This window comes from Trachurus japonicus, chromosome 7 (genome assembly GCF_045865225.1).
Source record: "Trachurus japonicus isolate A0001 chromosome 7, Traja_1.0".
Taxonomy (NCBI): domain Eukaryota; kingdom Metazoa; phylum Chordata; class Actinopteri; order Carangiformes; family Carangidae; genus Trachurus; species Trachurus japonicus.
In genome coordinates, this window is record NC_140913.1 from 24,991,453 (window position 1) to 25,004,288 (window position 12,836).

General features: G+C 40.3%; 1 protein-coding gene across 1 annotated transcript; it reads left to right on the plus strand.

Annotated features, from left to right (window-relative positions):
- Positions 1 to 3,047: 3,047 nt before the first annotated feature.
- Positions 3,048 to 10,475, plus strand: abhd6b (abhydrolase domain containing 6, acylglycerol lipase b). Its single transcript, XM_085783128.1, has 9 exons — positions 3,048 to 3,154; positions 3,472 to 3,607; positions 4,600 to 4,756; positions 5,275 to 5,388; positions 5,488 to 5,620; positions 6,028 to 6,185; positions 6,329 to 6,383; positions 6,473 to 6,573; positions 10,250 to 10,475. Exons 2-9 carry the CDS (start codon positions 3,483 to 3,485, stop codon positions 10,427 to 10,429), a joined length of 1,023 nt encoding a protein of 340 aa, XP_085639254.1. The 5' UTR covers positions 3,048 to 3,154; positions 3,472 to 3,482; the 3' UTR covers positions 10,430 to 10,475.
- The last annotated feature ends 2,361 nt before the right edge of the window (positions 10,476 to 12,836 follow it).

The following is a 12,836-nucleotide window of genomic DNA, read 5'->3' on the forward strand; positions in this document are numbered from 1 at the left end:
GTGTTAGTTCCTCTTACATCTCTCAACCCTGTTTTGCAGATATTATTGCAAGAACCTGGTTGATGCTAACACAGCAGCAGAGAGCACAGTGTTTTCCTCAAAGACAGATCTTCCGAAGTGAACACAATGTGTACATCGTCTGGCAAACAATGGACCATGGAAGAGGACAAATAACATTTCCAGTATACACAGTGGTACAGTGAACACATGCGCTATGTGGCCAGACTTATTAGCTAACTGTTTGACCACATGACAGATTACGTTATCATTTCCTCTTTACAATGTTAAACGGGCATAAGAAGAGATCTTTTTCCTCCCTGCACGGTCAGTCTGCTTGTTTGGAAGCCCCTTCCTCGCTCCCTTCCACCCGCCAAACTTCTGTGACATCAGAATTCAGTAACTTTCCAAAATCAATAATCTGACATTCACACACACACACACACACACACTTTACGCAGTGATTGATCGGCTGTGCGGAGAGTTTGAACCTCACACATCTATTTCTGTCACTGACTGTGTTCTAGGAGAAAATGTGCACTGTTATCCCGTAATTGAAACATTATTTAATCCCCCCTTTGCTTTTCTGGCTTTTCACTCCCTCCATCCTCAAGTTTGGAAAAAACAATACATTTGATGGATTTGATTTGGATAGCACATCTTGTGATCCAGATCTGCTGCAGCATAACCTAAACCAGCCCTGACTCGCCATGAGGACAAGGACTTTTCTGTGGCTTCAGGGGAGGTTTCCTTCGTTTAGAAAAAAAGAAAAAGTACCTCAGTAAGTGGGTGGAGGTGTGATGTAATATCACACAGGCACAACTTGCTGTGGTGGTCTTTAACTCTGCTGCAAGATTACAAGGTTGGACAGTCATTGCAGTTCCACCCTTTCAGCTGGATCACCACACTAACCGTAAATCTATGAAAGAGGATGTAGTGTATTTCTCAACAGGGCAAAATGGCCTTGCCAAATTTCAGTTGCAATGCTGATAAAAAAAAAACAACAACCCATAGCTCCAGAGGAAATCATTGCCGCTCTGCGGATGAGTAGCCCACACCTGATCCCAACATTTTAGTGTTGCCACATTGGCTCTAACATTTCTGCTCTGCAGGCTTTGCTGTGTCAAGGATCCCTCTCAAGTTGGACACCAGGATGATGTGGCTAATATGACGTGGGGCTTCTCTGGCAGACAACCTGGGGGAACACACTGTGTGCATGTGACATGTGAGCAGATTGAGGACGGCCCCTATATAAACCCTAAACTGAGAATCATTCCCATGCAAGGCGAGCCTCTGCAGAGTTGTCATGTCCATTTGTTCTGCTCTAGTTTGTATATAGGTCATCGGTAGTAGCCCAGAGATGCAGCAGAATGGCAGCCACACACTCCATTAGATGGAATTAGCCGTAATGTTGGGCTTCATATAGCTCTGATTTTCATTCTGTAAAAATGCTAAAATCGAATCCCATATCATAACTAACCAATTTTAACAAATCACCATCTGACCTTTTCTGTAGTATGAAATTATCATGGGTTGCTCAGATGTTAATCTGTTTATTTACAGTAAGGTTATTTCTAAGATAAGGGAGAAAAAAGGCTTACATACTCTGATTTCTACAGTTTCTACATAGTTATGTATTCATTCCTATTTTCTGTATTCATTCCTATTATCTATGTAATATTCTGTTTTTCGTTTTTGGGAGTGGCAAGAGTGGCTAATAGGCTACCCATCACAGGTCGGCAGTGTGAGCTGACTGGAGATGGAGATGAAATGACTGGAGAGGAAATTACTGAAAAGGAGTAAAGGGTGAAGAAGAAAGCAAATCTGCAGAGAGACCCCCAGAAAGAAGCCCTCCTACTCCTTGAGGGTATGGAAGCAGTTCAGGTTGGGAGACACGGTCTTGTCACCTCCGCCGCAGGGTCTGTCTATGCTTGACAGTGTTGGGCAGGCCTGAAGCAGAAGCAATGACGTCTCACAGTCTGTGGATGTCTTGACACCCATTGGTCTGTGCAAAAAAAAAAAAAAAAAAGGCCTTTGGATCTTAACTACTGGCTGCAGGAAACCGGAGACAACCATGACACCCAGTGGTAAGTGTGGGACCTGAAGGGGATGTGGGAGGCGTCTGATTTGGTTCAGCTCAGCTCAGCTCAGCTCGGCCTGAGACAGTCTGAGGAGGATTTTCAAACTGACAGAAAAAGTTCACCAAGTGTGACTCAGACACTAACTAAAAAACTAACAGTTAAAGCTGTCATTTGTGCTAGAAAACAACTTTTATTACTCAGTTTTTAAAATAAATGCTTGATCAATTCTGTTGATTGGCCAATCAATTTTCTAATGTCAAATCATGCCCTTTAAAAGAACACACAATCAAATCAAACACAATCTAATCTGATTTGTCTCCTTTTCCTTTTGTGAGCCTTTGAATATGAGGCTGTAACTTTTGGCAGGAAACATACTATCTTCACTGATAAACAATGAATTTCCTGCTGTGTTAAAAATTATAGACTTGGGGGATGTGATTATGTTGTGTTGCAGCCTGTTGTAGTCTAATTTACAATAATGTTTTACTATATTATTGTATTAGCACATATAAAACAGCATATTAAAAAGCAGAACAACAACAACAAAAAACATACAAAGTATACAGTAGATAAAGCAAATGTGCAGGAGAAACTAAAAAACCCCTAAGGGCTTGTATTGTCAAGTGGTCCTCCTAAAGATAAACATTTAACATTGTTTTGATATCTTCAAATTACACCTCCTGTGATGCATCAAATGCTGTTTAAAGGTTATTGCTGAGAGTTTTGACTCCTTTGACCTGGACTCAGAGGGAATGCCTGGTCTGTGCGTTCACTTTAAAAGATTGACCGAATACTGTAGTGGCCCGGTTTTACCCAGTGATGAGTAATAATCAATGGTTTATCCAGAGCAAACATAATCTGCTGGGACTAGCTGCACTTCACAGGGGCTGTATTTATGTCAGATTTTAGAGGTTTAAGTCAGCTATTTAAACTTTCCTCACATCGGTTATACCTGCATATAAACTCAGCGTGTGTCTGCATGCTGCAAAATTAATAGACAGCATCACACTTGATCCGGCCGTCACATGTGTTTGTTTGTGACGGAAGACACGACAAGGACCAAAATCAGCTAATAAGTAAGTTGTAACATTTTTTAAATGTTTCAATTACTTATACTGTGCAGTTCAAGTTTAATACCTTGGTTATATGTTGTTATTGTTTGTTACACAACTTAGTATCCTTAAAATGTGCATTGATGAAGAAGACACAATTTCTCATCTGTTTTTCCATTATGCTCTAAATTGGATACTGACTCGACTAACGTTTTATGCTGATGATACTGCGTTTTTTTGTGTGTGTGTGTGTGTGTGTGTGTGTGTGTGTGTGTGTGTGTGTGTGTGTGTGTGTGTGTGTGTGTGTGTGTGTGTGTGTGTGTGTGTGTGTGTTATTTTAGGTGAGGCAGCCATGGCAGCTGAACTAGATGTTGTAAACCTATTCATCATTGCTGGGGGAACACTGGCTATTCCCATTCTGGCTTTTGTGGCCTCCTTTCTTCTCTGGCCCTCAGCTCTCATTAAGGTGTATTACTGGTAAGGTTGATCATTTTGTTGTCCTGTCCTCTAGCTACTTGTATTTTTTTTCATACTGCGTGATTTCCTTTACTGGGCTCAAGAAGGTCAAGAAATGAAAAGTCTCTTGTGGATGTCGATAATGAATACCCAGGATTGTATCAGAATAAATGTAGTTATAAAATATGGATCTTATATATAGTCTTTTCATTTATTTTTTCAGTTTCTACCTTTCCAGAACAAATAATCTAAAAAAGATGACAAAATATGTCAGTTTCACTCAAGAGACAATGATGCATTCGGGTGTTTTCAGATCCATCAGCGAGCGTTACAGCCTTTCAAAGCTGTTACAAACTGCTCTTGAAAAATTAAATCAGCTTTTTACTGTCACTCAACTGCTGGTTTGGATTTGGTTGGCAATCAATGCAAAGACATTTTAGTGATATTTAGGGTATGATCTTATAAAAACATTCAAGTTTGGGTTACAATGACTACTTCACCTTAGATTAAGGGCAAGGGTGACCTTCATTGTCGTTACTATAATAAATGGCTGGTTATGGATTTTGTTGTCTGTGCACTAAAATTGCTTTAATCTCCATCGCAGTTGTAAATAACCCTCTCAATGTACAGTACATATGTTGTATTAAGACTCACTTGGAAAAATTACGTAATGAAAAATGATAAGCCTGTCCTTTAAAAAGAAAAAAGAAAAAAAATAGGTTAATGTGACCTTTATGCGCATATGGTGAGAGAAACTGCAAGTCAGTTCCTGTCTCTTTCTTTTCTTTAAGCCCCAAATCACAGGTTTGCCTTGACATGAAAATCTCAGTGTTTTAGCAGTAACCTGAAAACACTGTAGGCAACACACACACACACACACACACACACACACACACACACACACACACATAAAAGCTTCCTGAGCCCATTTATCACTTGGCTCCATTATTATTAGATTCCAGTGAAGTCATGTCTCTACGTGTCAGCTCAGATATATACCTGCTCCTTCACAGGTACTGGAGGAGGACGCTGGGCCTGCAGGTACGCTACGCTGACTGTGGTGGTTACCGCTTCTGCTACTCATACAGAGGAAAGCCTGGGATGAGACCCTCCATTTTACTGCTGCACGGCTTCTCTGCACACAAAGACACATGGCTCACTGTTGTCAAGGTCAGGCTTGCACTGAACATTACAGGTTGTTGCTTTGATCTGCAGAGGACAACCACGCCATAGGCCATCAGAACTTAACTTTTCGCTTACTGCCCCTGTAGCTTTATTATGACCTGATACAGCAGATTGAAAAAGATCTCCAAGAAACCACTGTCCACTACCTGCTCAGTTAGCACCAAATGCCAGACAGACAGTTAGCTGGTAAACATAGTGGAGCAGCTAAAGGAGTGAGTCACCAATAAAAACAAAGCTAAAAGAGTGAATATTGCACTTAACAATCAGCAGATGGATGGATGCATAGCCTATAGGAATGTAAATAAGCAAATTATGCTGTTTGCCATATCAAAAAAAAGATTATATTGTGTCATAACTGATTCATGTGGTCTCCATTGCTAAAAAATGAGTCATTGTACATTTAATCTGCTCAGAAGATTTAAATTATTACAACCTTTCTTGCCTCCAAACGTAGTACATACCACATGATTTTAAGCCGTACTTTGTCTCTTCAACTGCTCCAGTATCTACCAAAACATCTGCACCTTGTGTGTGTGGACATGCCTGGCCATGAGGGAACAACACGCACCAACACAGAGGATTATTCCATTCAGGGGCAGGTCAGAAGAATCCACCAGGTACAATGAAAAGAGAAGTTACTGTATTAAATACAATGTGTGTCAGGTTCCTATTAATCATCCCAGTGAAAATCTGTTTTTGTTCCTCATTCTTCTCAGTTTGTGGAAACCATTCGCTTGAACAGGAAACCTTTCCATCTGGTGGGAACCGCCATGGGAGGAAATGTAGCCGGAGTCTACGCAGCCTGCTATCCCCCACAAATCTGTAGCATGACCCTCATTTGCCCAGATGGTCAGTCACTGTATGTGCATGTGTCTACCTGTATCAGAGAGTCTGCGGACTAAACTTTACGGTCATTTTGGAGGCTGCAGTTTGTGATGGTGTTGAATTTTATTACATTATAAGGGTCACTGTTTCTATTATTTTAGAAGCTGATGAGAATTAAATATGCTGAGTTTAGACCATTGTATTTCATTTGCTAATACCAAGGTGGCTCACAAGGAATTGTAAGGTGCCTCTTTGTAAATCCTCATTTGAACACATGGCTCAAAAGTCATAATGGATCATCATTTCAAACTCAGACAATTAGGATCAGACAGATCATCAGTCTTAATAATTTCACGTTCCTTTGTAGTTGTGTAATGTAAACATAACAAGTGTGTTTTATTTTGTTTTTGTTTTTGTTTTTTATCATGCAGGTATAAGGCATCCATGCGAGACCAAATTTGACAACCATCTGCAGGATCTGGAGCACAGCAATTACACATTAAACATCCCACTGATTCCCACTACACCAGAAGAGATGGAGGACATGTTCAGACTTTGTTCCCACGTTCGCTTTAAAATCCCTCAGCAGGTCAGTTCCACACTTAGAAACTGACAACATTAACAAAAAAAAGGTGTTTTAGATTAACAAAAATTGTGCAGAATAATATTCACCCTACTTATTTTTCAAAGGTTGCTATGTTTTGGTTGTTAAAATGTATTTTTATTGTTCAGATTCTCCAAGGACTGGTGGATGTTCGGGAGCCTCACAACAACTTTTATCAAGAAGGTTAGTCTACATGGTATGAAAATAATTTCCTATGTAAACAAACAGTGTACACGTCTACTAATAATTTTGTTTACTTTTTTTTTTATCAGTGTTTATGGAGATTGTTAGTGAGGAGTCGAGATATGCCTTACAGGATCACTTACATCTGATTACTGCACCTTTACAAGTAATATGGGGCAAAAAAGACCAGGTAAGTACAGTATGATGTTTAGTAAATGTGCGGCCTTGACAATATGTACAAAGACAACAAAGACCTTTTTAAATGTGAAAACAGCTGAGACCTATTCAAGATTTGCGTTTGGGCAACAATAACAGGCGAAACATCGAAATTAATTTATTCATGGCCACATTAAGTGAAATTATTAACTTTACCGATTATCCATCTGATTATCTGTCCTGCTGCGAGCGCACAACTTCTCAGGGTATCCGCAGATCCTTAAAAAGTCTTAAATTCATGTATCTAAAAGTAAGGCCTTAAAAAGTATTACATTTATTAGAAAATTCTAAGATGGTCTTAAATATATAATATATAATACACAGCATCATAAAATATGTATGCACTTAAACTTTTATATGAAATAACAGGGTATCTGCAGGGTCTTAAAAAGTCTAAAATGTGAAAATCTAAATTTTAGGCCTTAAAATGTCTTAAATTTGTTGAATTATTGTGTTCAAGTCTTAAATAATTACATTTTCTTATGCCCACCATGGGCGAGCATTTCACTCGCATTTGCCCCTAAAAAAAACAAACATGTGTGAACCGGGAAAATCACAAAAAGAAAGAGCACAACCTGCGATTGGTCAAAAACTACAAATCCCACAATTCTCTGGCCTCAACAATAACAGTAGTTAGTGTAAGTAAGGGAGAGTGGAGCTGTCGGTGAAAAGAGGAAACAACGCCACGTCTGGTCCTGTTCTATGTTGTTCGTTCACACCGTCACCGTTTATTCGTTACGTCCGCGGTGTAAAAGGCCGTGACGCAAAGACGCGATTAGGCGCGAGACGCGATTAGGCGCGAGACGCGGTTGACGCGACTTTTTTTTTTTTGCGACGCAATACACCCGATTCTTTTTGGGCGACGGGACCTTCGCGTCTTCGTCTAATTCATCGTGTTTGGTGGGAAGACCCACAAGGGGCTTCCCACCAAACACGAGGAACGCTTTTTTTTCGCTCGAGTTGTGACGCGCGACCAAACGCGAGATACGCGGTTTATCGCTCTTTTTGACTCGTGACTATTTTGTGTAAATTCGCGTCTTCACGAGCTCGCCCATTTTCACAACAACAACAACAACAACAACAACAACAACAACAACAACAACAACAACAACAACAACAACAACAACAACAACAACAACAACAACATTTCTGCTCTCATCAACCATGGTTGAGGTCACAACGCTGCGCTGTAGCTGCTCTGGAAGTCCGAGACACATGAACGCAGCTCAGACCGGCCGGTGCCTCAGCACGGTGATCTGCAGGACGCTACCGGAGCTTGATATGGGAAAAAAAACAAAAAACAAACAAACGCCAGGCGCACGTCGCGGTGGAACCGAGAACAGCTGAGTTTTCCTCCTCCAGCTGAACATCTGATCTGTGGTGAAGACGTACAGAGACCTGCCACAGTGTCACGGTGCATTAATATAAACTCTGTCCTCAGACTGTCCTGACTGTCCCTGAACGCCACACAGAGACAACATGGAGCTGTGTGACAGGTGGAGTTTTATTTATCATGATAATTAATACATACTTAGTAACAAGCCTGTAAGTTCAACAAATCAGTATATAATTGTATATGTATTAAACTACATCTTTTTATTTAACTAGGCTAGTTAAATCACAGTAGCATATAGATCAATAAAGTCTATCTATCTATCTATCTATCTATCTATCTATCTATCTATCTATATGCTACTGTGATTTAACTAGCCGAGTTAAATAAAAAGATGTAGCTAGTTTAATACCATAATATATATAGGGGTGACCAAAGGCCAATGTATTGACTTCATGTGTCAAATACTGTGTTGGTCATAATACAGAACAGGTTGTGGCTCGTGTCTGTTGATTAAAGAAGTTGAAATATTTCCATGTTTGTCTATTCTGGGTCACATTAGAAGTCATCACATTTCAGGCCAAAGGTGAAGTGTTGGTGTTTTTACTGTTCTCCAATGTAAAAATGGGTCACGTTTGACCCTTAACATTATTCAAGGCTTAAAGCCATCTGCCTGTTGGTTGCCAGTGAATTAAATAAATAATATGTTCCATAAACATTTTTAATTTCACTCCCCAATTTCTTTTTGTGCCCCCAAATAGTTCACTTTAGGCGTGCTCCTTGGGAAAAATGTTATGGTAGAGCCCTCGCTACCGCAAATGCTCAATAAAATGCTCCTGCGACAATCATTGTGCTTTATTGAATGTATTTTCAACTACAAACAAGCCTAAAACACAATTTATATATTGCAATCAATTTTTAATTTTGTGACTACTACGCATTTCTTTTGTACGTTTTTTATTTGTCATGATAGGTCTTAAATTTCATCCATAATGGTCTTAAAAAGGTCTTTAAAAGTCTTAAAGGGATAGTTCAACATTTTGGCAAATTGGCCCATTGCCATAATCGCTATAGTCATAGCAGTAGGTTCGTTACCTTTAATTGTAGGTGTAAGCTATTTTCAGTACGGCGGAGCGCAGCAGCTGGCTGCTCAGAGCTACGCTATGGAGGCTAAGGGAATTTCTTGGTTTCCCTCATTAAACTCATCAAATTCAACATCCCAAAACTCCACAGCGCTTTTGTAGACAAGTTGTGACCTGCACAACCACCACGCTATGAGATAATGACGGAACGATACGAAACGGAGCCATTTTCGAGGTAAATACAGGGTAAATACGGAGACTGCTTGCTGAAAAGCTGTCCCTGAACGCAACGCGCATCAGCGGTTTTGTATGAATTTACCTCGAAAACGGCTCCGTTTCGTATCGTTCCGTCATTATCTCATAGCGTGGTGGTTGTGCAGCTCACAACTTGTCTACAAAAGCGCTGTGGAGTTTTGGGATTTTGTATTTGATTAATTTAATGAGGGAAACCAAGAAATTCCTTTAACCTCCATAGCGTAGCTCTGAGCAGCCAGCTGCTGCGCTCCGCTGTACTGAAAATAGCTTACACCTACAATTAAAGGTAACAAACCTACTGCTATGACTATAGCAATTATGGCAATGGGCCAATTTGCCAAAATGTTGAACTATCCCTTTAAATTTGAGCTGGTGAAACCTGCAGAGACCCTGCTTCTTTCAGCGGTGATAAAAGTGAAATATATAATAGGCTATAGTCTAATATAGCTACAGTATGAGCTCCTGACAGCTGAGCAGCGTATTCCCTCAGCTGAACGTCTGCAGGCGGAGACGCTCATGCATGATGGACACAGCACGTCGAGTTTACGGCCCCGTCGCCGTATGTGAATTTGCATAAAGTTCGATAGATTGATTGATTGATGCCTCTCAGGTTATACAAGGAGATGGACATATTTGACAAACAAGTTGTGTTCATAAAAACAAACTCCAGGTTTTCAGGTGCTTTTCAGGCTTTTTGAGGACCCCCACCCCCATGTGGACTTAAGGTCCTGTTACTACCATACCCTTGATAATGCTCCTCTAAGACAGTGACTCAGCAAAGCCTATAAATACATAAGTGATGCAGGCTTTTGCTTCTGAACTAATCCTACAGTTCATGTGGCTGTGTTACAACTTGGAAGTGATAGCTCTCTCGGGCTGCTCAGTTCAAGTCTGAACGTAAAAGAACAAAACAAAAAAATATCTTAAGTCTCATGCTTACAGTATATACAGTATCTGATAATTACCCAATATTTATCTAGGTGATGGATGTCTCTGGAGCTTCAGTCATTGCAGAGGTGTTGCCTGGATGCAGAGTGGACCTGCTGGAGAACTGTGGCCACTCGGTGGTGATGGAGAGGCCTTGTCGGACCGCAAAACTCATCCTGGAGTTCATCATCTTGCAGCAAGATGCCAGGGGTGGCATGAAGAAATCCTCCTGAACAAAAGACTCTCAATCATATTTCCTTCTTTTGCAATGCTTTTGCAATGTGTTCCATTGTATGTCTTACATGCATATACACACACAGATGTTCACACAAAACAGGTTTACGTTTTCAGACAGGAGGCAAAGTGTTACAGCTGTTCTCATGGCATAAAAGAAAAGAAAATGTGGTTCCAATACCAGTAACTGTTCATCCTAAGGTCAGTAATTCAGTGACTGTGAACAGGTATCCATGAAGGTAAATTTAGACCACGATTTGGGAGAAAAAAGTAACATAAAAGAAACTTTAATAGATGTCTGGGTTGTTACTTAAAGGGATAGTTCAACATTTTGGCAAATTGGCCCATTGCCATAATTGCTATAGTCATAGCAGTAGGTTCGTTACCTTTAATTGTAGGTGTAAGCTATTTTTAGTACAGCGGAGCGCAGCAGCTGGCTGCTCAGGGCTATGCTATGGAGGCTAAGGGAATTTCTTGGTTTCCCTCATTAAACTCATCAAATACAAAATCCCAAAACTCCACAGCGCTTTTATAGACAAGTTGTGACCTGCACAACCACCACGCTATGAGATAATGACGGAACGATACGAAACGGAGCCGTTTTCGAGGTAAATTCATACAAAACCGCTGATGCGCGTTGCGTTCAGGGACAGTTTTTCAGCAAGCAGTCTCCGTATTTACCCTGTATTTACCTCGAAAACGGCTCCGTTTCGTATCGTTCCGTCATTATCTCATAGCGTGGTGGTTGTGCAGGTCACAACTTGTCTACAAAAGCGCTGTGGAGTTTTGGGATGTTGAATTTGATGAGTTTAATGAGGGAAACCAAGAAATTCCATTAGCCTCCATAGCGTAGCTCTGAGCAGCCAGCTGCTGCGCTCCGCCGTACTGAAAACAGCTTACACCTACAATTAAAGGTAATGAACCTACTGCTATGACTATAGCGATTATGGCAATGGGCCAATTTGCCAAAATGTTGAACTATCCCTTTAAGCCACAAGAGATAATAAATTATAATTATCTTTAGCCCAATTTCTTTTTTGTGACTTGACAGTAGAACAAAAGACTCTCAATCATATTTCCTTCTTTTGCAATGCTTCATTTGTTCCATCTTATGTCTTACATGCATATACACACACACAGATGTTCACACAAAACAGGTTTACATTTTCAGACAGGAGGCAAAGTGTTACAGCATTTCTCATGGCATAAAAGAAAAGAAAATGTGATGCAAACTGGATCATAATAAATTATTTTTAAAAAACAAAACAAAACAAAAACCTCATGCATATCTGTGTATGCGATCATATGCAGATGTGTGGATGGCTGTATTCATGCAGAGGTGTTTGTGGTTGCAGCAGGACCAAGATGCCAGGGGTGGCATGAAGAAATCCTCCTGAACAAAAGACTCTCAATCATATTTCCTTCTTTTGCAATGCTTCATTTGTTCCATCGTATGTCTTACATGCATATACACACACAGATGTTCACACAAAACAGGTTTACATTTTCAGACAGGAGGCAAAGTGTTACAGCATTTCTCATGGCCAGGGCCGGCCGCTGGCATAAACACTGTATGCGGTTGTTTAGGGCCACAGCCGTTAGGTGGGGGGCCACATGATCAGAAAGGTACCGGGGTTCATTCAAGTCATTTAAACATCCTGAGGTCTGCACGTGCACGCTATGAGCTTTATATGTAATTTGAAGTCAATATTCAGCTTCTTTTATCTCACATTTGAGACATTTGGTGAAAACAGAACGGCAGAATGACAACATTTATGCTCAAAAAGCAATCTTACAAAATTTCATTTTAGACTAGTTTTCTACACTTATTACTGTATTCATATCCTATTTCAAGCACCAAAACAGTTCATTCTCATTACTGAAGGAGTGTTTTCACAAGGGATTTGAAATTTTTCAAAAAGCAGACCTCAAATTTCCAGCTTTTGGCCTAAATTATTTCTTTCTACAGTGTTCTACGACAAATTGGCCTCAGTGTGCTTACAGCGGAGGTTCTAATATTTAGACATAAAACACTTGAGTATTGTTACATCTGCAAGTATCTTAAAAAGATCAATTTAAGAAAATATGTAAAAGTCGAGAAATTGGCCTCAAACCTCAGAAGGGATAAACACGTCTGTATTCAGTTTTAACCTTCTTTTTACAGTCTATGGTTTTAACCAGTGATTTGGTGTTTGCGCTTTAGAGTGCAGGGCCACAAACAAAAAAATGTGATGCAAACTGGATCATAATAAATTATTAAAAAACCTCATGCATATCTGTGTATGCGATCATATGCAGATGTGTGGATGGCTGTATTCATGCAGAGGTGTTTGTGGTTGCAGCAGGACCTCCTCCCCTCCCCTCCCCCTTGTTCCTCCTTGTATGCGGAGTTTTGCTGCAGCCTGA